This window comes from Lagopus leucura, unplaced genomic scaffold, assembly GCF_019238085.1.
Source record: "Lagopus leucura isolate 7727_CA_CO unplaced genomic scaffold, USGS_WTPT01 35413-0_obj-0_obj, whole genome shotgun sequence".
In the NCBI taxonomy this organism is placed as follows: Eukaryota; Metazoa; Chordata; class Aves; order Galliformes; family Phasianidae; genus Lagopus; species Lagopus leucura.
This window is the reverse complement of record NW_024967250.1, coordinates 1-9482: the sequence shown is the minus strand read 5'-3', so window position 1 is coordinate 9482 and position 9482 is coordinate 1. Positions and strand designations below refer to the sequence as shown.

At 59.2% G+C, this 9482-nt stretch overlaps 1 protein-coding gene across 1 annotated transcript; it reads left to right on the top strand.

Moving 5' to 3' along the window:
- Positions 1 to 930: 930 nt before the first annotated feature.
- Positions 931 to 9472, top strand: LOC122193017 (maestro heat-like repeat-containing protein family member 2B; the record flags this gene model as incomplete). Its single annotated transcript, XM_042893707.1, has 26 exons — positions 931 to 1011; positions 1302 to 1423; positions 1563 to 1685; positions 1821 to 1986; positions 2142 to 2240; positions 2387 to 2538; positions 2888 to 3031; positions 3569 to 3661; positions 3947 to 4016; positions 4132 to 4245; positions 4348 to 4421; positions 4753 to 4872; positions 5007 to 5114; positions 5304 to 5463; positions 5591 to 5631; positions 5806 to 5947; positions 6350 to 6402; positions 6734 to 6841; positions 7105 to 7224; positions 7396 to 7518; positions 7653 to 7808; positions 8034 to 8156; positions 8443 to 8522; positions 8886 to 9021; positions 9138 to 9230; positions 9377 to 9472. Coding segments are annotated over exons 1-26 (2841 nt in total), but the record flags the coding sequence as incomplete, so codon positions are not given.
- Between the last annotated feature and the right edge of the window lie 10 nt (positions 9473 to 9482).

The window sequence follows — 9482 nt, the reverse complement described above, 5'->3', positions numbered from 1 at the left end:
CTCTCTAGGTCTGTATAAAAGCATCTGTTATCGGCAGCGAAAACCTGCCTTAGAAAGGTCAGATCTGTAGCTGCCAATTCAGCACCTCATGAAGGCATACAACTTCTAACCTAACTGATTTTCCTCCTTTCACAAGGAACTCCATTCCATTCCTCCATCAAATGTGGTTTAATCCATCTAGCCAGCTTGCTTTCCAGAACACTTTGGCCCCAACTGCTCAGCTGTGTTCCATCTCATGCCCACACACCTGGCCAAGATCAAGGTACACAAAACCTTGATCCCAACACCATCCCAGTAATCAGCCAATAATTTACCACCTCTCTTCTCCTCCTTCCTTCTGGGACGCAGCCTCCAGTCAGAAGGACAGAGGAGAACACTCCTGGTGCTCCCAATCCCTTGAGTGTCTTTGCAGGGGATGCAAAGTCTCTTTCTGATATTCGGCCATTTCCTCGTGGCAGCCTCCCATGACCCTACTTGGATGACAATCAGCAGATGGTGGTGTTCTTGTTTGATCAGATGCCGTGGAGTCTCTCTAATGTCTCTGACACGTGCCCCTAGTGGACAGCAGAGCTCTGTGGAGAGGTTGTCGGGCAGCAGATGGGGGCCTCAGTGCCTCCCGGCATGGAGTCCCCAGTCACTAAGACAATGCCGGGCAACGGTGCCCAGCAGCTGCTCCCTGGCAGGGGCTCTCCATCACCTGCTGAGGTGATTCCCTGCGTCAGCATGGAGCCGGAACCCCAGAGCCGATTGCGTCACACAAACGTGCTGTGTTGGAGGGCCTGCAGGGTTGCCCTGGGGACCTGCCTGGTTCCCAGCCCGGGGCGCATCATTCATTCTCTGTGAGGTGACACTGCACGGTGGTGTCACAGTGGCTGCGTCATCCACCCTTGTGTCAGGGGTGGGAGCGCTGGCTCAGTCCGCTTGTGGGACCCGCAGGAAGTGGAACCAGAGAGAGCTTTGCGTCTATCTGGAGGCATCCTGCTATCATGGAGAGGCTGAGAGCCCTTCGAGGTGAGTCCCTCCACCTCTCTGGACACCACGACGCTGCCCGAGCACACGTGTGCCTCCAGTGTCTGTTTAGGACATTGTGCCAGCAGCACTGTCCTTGCTCTGCCCAGTGCAGCTGCCCACCATGTTTCCCCAGCAGCCCAGCAAGGGGAAAGCTCCTTCCCCTGCCCCCGCCAACCACTCATACCCCTGCGCTGTGGGGCTGGAGGAGCGTTTTCCCCCCACAGCTGGCCGGGTGCTCGGCCCTGGCTCCAAGCAACACCTGCAGCAGCTGCTCTGCTCTTTCCTTCCAGGTCTCTTTGCTTGTGTGGGCTGCGTGCCCAGGCGTACGCGTCGCAGGGAGAGAAGCAGGGTGTCAAGCCCTGTCCCGACCTGCGCCGCGACCTTACTGCTTCAGCGCCTGCAAGATCAGGAGGTGAGTTGGGGGCATCCAACCAGCAAGCCTTGCCCTCCTGGCCCAGGGCCACGGTGCCGTGGGTGCCAGGCCCGGCAGCACATCCACAGAGCGATGGGTGGCAGCGGGCAAAGCGAGCGTGACTGATCCTTGTCCCCAGGGTGACCGAGCGCAGGCGTACTGTGAGCTGGAGAGCGCCCTGTGCCAAGACAGCAGCCGCCCGCCGTGCGGAGTGGTGAACCGGCTGCTGGCAGAGGTGTCCCGGGACCTGACGGCAGCCCAGGTGAGGGCTCCCTCCCAAAGGCAAAGGGAACCGCCTGCCCACGCTGCTGTTCTGCTGGCGGATGGTGGGGGCTTAGCTCTTCCAAGGGCCTCAGGCAGTCTCCTGGGCCGCGTGTCACCAGTGACTCTCTTCCAGGGCGTGACCAGCAATGTGAGGACAGCTGCCAGCAATGTCCTGGTGGCTCTGGCTCGGACGCACTTCACCTTGGTGATGGCTGAGCTCCAGAGCCACCTGAAGGCCACGGGGGACATGTGCAAGGAGTTGGTGCTCATCACCCTGAGCAAACTCTTCAGCACCTATGGTAGAGTACCCTCAACCTGCTGACATCTAGAACAACCGGGAAAGGGGTCTCTGCCCTCCGCGTGTGATCTGCATGGAGCTGGGGGATGCAGGGCTGCAGGCCCTCCTCCCTCGCTGCCAGGACTCTGACTGTGGCCCTCTCCTTCCTCTCTGCAGCTCCACAGTGCATGCCCTTTGTGTGGCTGATGCTGGCAGGCCTGCGCAGTGTGGTGGGCCAGGTGAAGAGTGGCCAGATCCTGCGCATCGCTTGTGCTGGTGAGTGCTGGCCCCAGAGCAGGGGGCCTCAGGACAGCCCTTGCACCTCACCCTGCTGCAGACTCTCACAGGCTCCCTTTTCTCTCACTCCCTTTGTCAAAAAAATATTCTTACTATTGTACAAGTATTTGCTTATGTTTTTTCAGTTGTGAAACAGTGGCTGGATGGCGTGAAGATTCACTTGTCCGCAGGAATGCAATGCCCCTGGCCTGCCATGGAGAAAGAGCAGATCTACGAAAACCTTTGTGAGCTGCTCTTCTCCGTGATGTGGAACTGGCAGGACTGCCAGGAGGAACAGGTGAGCACTGCTGCATTCCCAGCCCAGGAAGGCAGCAGGGGCACCCATGTCGGCAGCTCTGTCTGTGCCCAGTGGGCTGAGAGCTGAGGGGTGATGAGAGGGAGTGGGCTGGCTCTGCCAAGGGCCCTGAAGTGGCTCTGTGCCAGGGAGCAGCTGCATGTCACAGCATTGTGGCAGGAAGAGCTGGGGATGAGGGTATGGGGAAAAGCTGCCTGCCCTCCAGAGCGAGCCCATCTCCTGCTGGGCGTGGGGGTGTGGGGAAGGGGAAGGGAAAGAGAAAGAGAAGGCCCTCTGTGTAGGAAGGGCAGGCCTTCAGCCTTTGATAGCGGGCCTCTGCCATCCTCTCCAGGACAAACAGGCCGTCCTTGGGGCTGTGGCTGCCATGTTGGAGGTTCTCCTGCAAGAGGAGCGGCACCAAGAGCACGTCTGGGAGCAGCTCCTCTGGCTCGTTCACCCGTGTCAGGAGATCCAAGACACCTGCAGGGTGGCCAAGGTGAGGCGTTGCGCAGGGCTCAGGGTGGACGTGGGGCCCGTGCAAGTGCCACGAGGGGTCAGGGGCATGCAGGGAGGAGGTGGGGAGCCCTTGCAGAAAGAAGGGATGGGTGTTCAAGGGAGGTCTGAGGCTTCCTGAGCTCTTCAGTCAAAGAAGGAATGGCCTGGACAAGAGCCAGGAGGGAGCCAAGACTCACAGGGGCTCATCTCCTGGGGCTGGGAGACTTCGTCACCACCACCTGGGTGGTGGGGCTGCGAGTGCCTGAGGAGCTGTGTGCTAACAACTGGGGGGACCACAGCCAGTTGCATCTGATGGGGGAGAAGTGGGCTGCTGGGTGGGAAATGCCTGCAAATGATGCCCAAACACGGCTCCATTGAGAGCAGAGAGACTCTCTTGGTGCTGCTGGGTGGTGGAGGATAAACAAGAACGCCTGTGCAGGAGCTTCTCCCTGCAGAGAAACAACTGGGAAACAGTTTCTCCACTCGCAAGTGGCTACATGTGGCTTCATCCCTTTCTTCCTCTCCTGGTTTCTTGCAGAGCCTCACAGTCTTCCTGGAGGCCTTAGGGGGCACTGAGTCTGTCATTCCAAGGGACAAGTTTCTGGACGTCACCAGTGCCGTGTTCTACCAGGTAAGGGGAGCCCATCCTTGCGCCCACAGCAGTTTCCCTCTTGGCTAAGTCTCAGGAGGACTGCAAAGCTCCGAGCCCCTGAATAAGGCGGCTCAGCCTTAGCTCCTGCATGCTCAAGGCTGCTTCAGAGCCGTGCATGTACTCCCGGGGATGCCCTGGGGTGGGCTGGGTTTTGTCTGCCTGTCCTCTTCCCGAGAGTGCCCAGGGAGACGAGAGCGGGCAGCACAGTGTCTTTTCCATCCTCAGTGCTGATGTGATTGTATCAAATGGACCTTGTTCCCACAGCTCTATGACGACAGCAAGCAGCACAGCGAGGCTGCTCATGCACAGCTGACCCACTGCATCATGCTGCAGGGTAAGGAGAGGAGCCTTGGCCATGCTTGGCGGTGCCCTGGCCAAAACCTCTCTCACAAACCTCAGGAATGGGTGTGAGTTTCTTGCTAACATAGTGTGGGATTTCCTCCCTGCAGCCCGCATCTGCCCAGAGGAAATGATCCTGTTTCTGCAGTCGCAGCTGGGCGATGACTGGGAGCCTGGATGCGCGGCAGCCCTGGGTCTGCTGCGTGCTCTGGCTCGCTCTGATGGTCAGTACCACGGGTTGCTCAGTACCACGCCTTGGGACTGCCAGGGCTCCCTGCTGCCATCTGCGTTGTGGCTCCGCTCATGCTTCTGTGCATCTCTTGCAGAGCCCATGATGACAGAGAAGCTGCCCCAGGTCGTCGAGGCTGTGCAGCGTCTGTGCAGCGACCCCAGCATCCGGGTGAGCTGGTTTGGGAAAGGAAAGTGCTGTAGGGGTGGTGATGCTGCTGCCAGCACAGGCAGGGCTGGGGTGACTAGAGAGCTGCTGGAGCATTGGCCACACGGTCCTGATGGCTCCTGTGGGGAGAGCAGGCAGAGTGGAGCGGGCAGGTCCCTGTGCTGTGCATGGAAAGCGCACAGCCTGGTGCTAAGGCCTGGCCCTCATGTCAGAAGCCAAAGCTCCTCCTCTGCTCTTGATTCTCTGCTCATGCCCAAAGGGCTGCCCTGATGAGCAGCTGGCTTCCCTTTGCCTTCTGACCAGGAAAATCACACCCAGAATTGACCCCTTGCAGGTGAGGACGGCCGTTCTTTATTTCATCAAGGATCTGCTCAGTTCTAACACCTGGAGCTGCTCAGCCTGGGATGTGGTGGGGCACATCTTCAGGGAGTTCAGCCGCGCCACAGGAAGAAGGGTAAGGACAGTGGGCAGCATCTTCTTGTGGAAGACCCGTGCTGCTCGGAGGGTGGCACAGAAGCACTGCTGGGGCCACACCTGAGCCTCCTGAGAACTGAGCATAACCAGTGTTTCAATACAACTGTCATGCAGGCAGCCGGAGACCTTTCTGCCCGGGAAGCCCAGGAAGAAGGAGCTCTCCAGGAGCTGTGCATGGACATCCTGGGATCACTGGACGTCTCTGTGAGAGGGATGTCCAAAGTAAGTCACGCTCTGCCCTGCTGCTGCTCCCTGCCCTTGCACCACGTCTTCCTCGTCCCATTCCAAGACCCCAGCTCTCTCCTCCAATGTGCTCTGAAGCACACAGGACTCGGGCAAATTCACAGAGTCCTCCTCCTCTCTGAGCAGAGGCAGGAATGCTGAGCTGCTCAACTGCCTCGTTCCCTACAGCTCCTGTGGCCGCGGCTGCTGTTGTTTGTGGTGCCAGCGCAGTACACAGGCATGCTGATCCCAGTCTCCCGCTGTGTCTGTGCCCTGGCTGAGAGAGAGGAGCTGACAGGACGGCCAATAGAACACCTGGATCCCCATTTTGTCAGCTCCATGTTTCAAGGTAGGAGCCAAAACTCCCCCAGTGAGCTTTGCTGACCTGTGCTAGCACCCAGAAGGGACAGTAGAGATGTGCATGGCTGGGCACGCAGTGTCTTGGAGTCTTACTCAGCACTTTTTTCTCTTTGCAGGCCCACTGCTGACGCCCCACATACTGCTGGCACGACTGCTGGTGAGTACATGCTCCAGAGGCCGGTGCCACGGGCAGCCAGGAGGAAGCAGCGTGGCCATGGGCAAAGCTGTTGGCTGCTCCTTGCCTGCCAGGGCAGAGCCAAGTTGCTTCCTTTTTGGGGGGAAACCAGCTGCTCTTGCTGCAGAAGTGACCCTTCTCCTTGCTCTCATTCAGGTGGTGGCAGGCAGCCCTGTAGCAGGCAGCCAGCTCCAAGCCGCTGCCTTACTGCTGATGAAAAACCTCCACAGCAGGTTCCACAGAGCTGTGGGGGCCATGTGGGCTACTGAGATCCCCCTGCTGCTGCAGTGCCTTGAAGGTAAAGTACTGGAGGGGAAGAAGAGGCAGAGGCAGGGAACGGAAGGGGGGGAGTGAAAATGCAGCTCTGCAGAGTGGCAGAGGGGAAGCACTGCCTGCAGCCCAGTGCTGTGCTGTCTCCATTCCTGGGAGTCAGCACTGAGGCCCAGGGACTTATGCCCCTGGGGATCTGCCCATTCCAGGACAGGGATGGGCCCTTCAAGTCCCCTCAGACAGCAGCCTTGGAGCACTTAGTTCCGTGTTGCTGTGGGGACAGTGTTTGTGGGGAGGGACAGGTCACTGTCGAGGGGGTGCAGGTCCCAGCTTGGCTGTGTCAAGTGCCCAGGCCAAGCCAGGTTTGCAGCAGCTCTTCTTCTGTGCCTTGATCCCAAGTCAGGGTCTTTTTCTTCCTCTTGCTGTGCAGGGAAAGATGAGAGCTTCCCGGACACTGCCGAGTTTGAGCGCCGTCTGCTAAAGGTACAGCATTGCCGGGAGGCGCGGTGCAGAGGAGTGCTTGCCTGCCCCAAGTAGCCCCGCTCCCACGGGAGCCACTGTGGGACAGGAACAGCCTCTCAAGCGCTGCTGCGGAGCGGAGCGGCCGCACGCCTTTGTGGTGCTGCCTCTTCCGCTCTGTCCCAAGCCCAGGGGGGTCTCAGGAGAAGAGGGCGGGTGGCTTTAATGGAGGGAACGCTGGGGGAGCTGGGAGAGGGACTGTTCTTCCTGACCCCTCTCCCTAGAGGGCTGCAGCAACTTGGGAGTGAGGGAAGAGGCAAAGGGCAAGGGAACATTGTCTCCTGTTCTCCAACAGTTCCTGAGGGCGTCAGTGGACACCGTGGATGATGAGGCGTGGAGCGAGGCCCTGAGCAGTGAGCTGAGCTGGCGACTGAGCAGCTCTGCCAGCAGCTCTGCAGAAAAGGTGAGTTGCCCCCGGCTCTACCCAGCGGTGCAGCTGCAGGTGTCCGGCTGGGGCTGGGGCTGCGGCTGGTGCTCTGCCCACGCGGGATGCTGATGCTGCTTCCCAGTCTGTGCCCCGCAGAGGCCTTTCCCTGCAATCTGCCTGGGGATGGCTAAAGCTGGGCCCTGCAGCTGCTCTCAGCGACTCCCAGCGTGGGAGCTGGCCCTCCCCCAGCAGGTTAAGCTGCTGCCACAGCTCAGCTTCTTCCTTCCCTTCCCATGCAGTCGTTCCTGTACAAGGCTCTGGGCACAGTGCTGGGATCCTGTAAGGGAGTCCTCCACGTGCAGGAGAAGCTGCTGCAGCACCTGGAGGAGGCAAACGCGGAGGAGCCATGTGAGGCCCAGGTGAGCTCTGCTCTCCTCCAGCTCCTGCCAGCATGCCTGCTCTGGCCCTGGGGCAGAGGGCTTTTCCTGGCCCTGCTCCAGGCCTTTCTATCTCCTCACTGCTGCCATTTTGCTCAGGAGAGGAGCCGTAGATTCAGGCCTATGCCAACGGCCCCTTGTTCTTTTGTGCAGGGAATCATCTCTCTTGTCAGCCATGCTGCTGAGAACAACTTCCACACAGTCCTGGCCACGCTCACCATGTTTGCGTCCAGGCTGTGCAAAGGCCGCAATGCCAGGATTTCCAGGCGCAAGAAGGTAAAGCGTTACGGGTTTCCATCTTGGCATTCTTCGGCCTTATTTTCCCTGCAGCTCCTGCCTTGGGAGCCCAGGTGCATCGCGGGGCACTGGGGGCCGTTAGCGAGTGTCTCAAGGCATTCCTTCCCACACAGATGGAGCTGGACAGCACGAGAGCTCATGCCACACGCAGCGCTCTCATGCTCGCCCACGGCAGCGTGGCACTGCGTGCCTCCAAGGAGCAGCTGCTTGCCCACCTGGAGGGAGGCATCGTGGGCAACATCCTGATGCTCTACAGCTGCAGCTGCCGGGTGAGAGCTCAAAGAAGCATGCCAGGCTGTCTGAGCACCCAGCTGCAACCCCTCCACGTGGGGGGGATGCTGAGATGGGCCTTTCCTTTCCAAAGGTCCCTCGGGGAAGGGTTTGTGTCCACATGAAGATCCAAGCCCTTCCCTTAGTGTTGTCCCCACGTGTCTCCCTTGCAGCCCTTGTCCCTTCCCGCAGTTCAAAGAATGTTCTTCTCTCTTGCTCCTCAGGACTTGCAGAACAACCTCGCTCTGGTGCAGAGCATCACCGACTGCAGCTCTGCCTTCCAAGCGGTGGGTGATTCTGCAAGCTTTAACCCCTCCTTGAAGAGCAAGCTGCTGGAGATCCTGATGGTGAGTGCCTAGAGACAGGGCTGTGTGCAGAGGAGTTCTGGGCTGCGCCACAAGGCTCGCTTCCCTGGGGGCATACAGGTGTCCAGCAGCCACATGTCTCCAGCTGGTGGGTGCTGGCAGGCAGCGGCTGGGCAGCGGGCTAGGTGCACCAGCTGCTGCATTCTGCAGTGCTTCCATGGGAAAGTGATGGGGCTGGTGTGTGGCAGTTGTGCCTGTCTCGGGGCCGGGTGGAACAGCTCTCGTGTGCCCCTTGCCCACTTTGACACTGTCTCTCTGGGACTTGCAGGACCTGATGAAGAAGTATTACTCGGGCATCCCTGTCTCCCCAGTGCCTCTCAAGGTGGTTCTGGCCCTGGAGCAGTTGAGGTAAGGACTGAGGTTGCAGGGCAGGATAGTGGTCCCCGTTTTGGGTAGCTGTTGGGCTGTTGTGCCCAGCGAAGTTGAGGTTTGGGGCAGGGAGAAAGGCCCTGGTGCTCCTGTCCCCTGGCAGGGAAGAGAAGGGAGAGCTGGGCTCTCCTTCCCTCCAGAGCGGGAGGTGGTTCACTGCTGCTGGGGAGGAGGTGGGCGCTGCTGGAACTGAAGACAGTGCTCAGCAGCATGAGCTGGGGGTATTGGCTTTGTAGCTGTTGATTGGGAGAAATTCAGAGGTTGCCTGAACCAGTCTGGAGAGCACTGGTAAAGGCCCTTTCTGATTTCTCTTCCTTTTTTCCTCCTCTCCTCTCCTCTCAGCAAGCTGAAGCCCTCTTTCGAAAGCAAGGATATGCGTGAGATGTTGGTCCTGTGCTGCAAGAACATCGTGACACATCCTTCAGCAGAGGTGATGCTGAAGATCAGGAAGTCACAGCAAGCAGCACAGTACCTGCAGGTAACCTGCCGTAACTTTCCCGGCCACCTCTGGGTCGGAACCCTACCTCAGCACACACCACCTCTGCTCTGGCAGCAGCCGTGATGCTACTCGTCACTCCCCTCTTCTGCTTTCAGCTTCAGCAAACATCACTGAAAGCTCTGGGCCGGCTCATGGGGGTCCTGCTGGAGACAGAGCCCAGCGGTGGCTTCTTCCAAAACATAGTCCATGTGAGTATGTGCTGCAGGGGCAGCAGTGCCGGTGCTCAGTGAGGCGGGAGGCCTTGAGGGAAAGGGCTGGGAAAGGAGGGACAGGGAGAGGGGTGGCAGGAAGGGAAGGAAAAGACGTCCTCAGTGAGACAGATGCTCTACCCCAGGTCCTGCAGAAATCCATGATATCAACCAATGTGTGGGAGCGCAAGAGGGCCCTGCAGAGCTGCTCCCAGCTGCTGGCTGTTTGTGAAGAGCTTCAAGTGAGTAAAG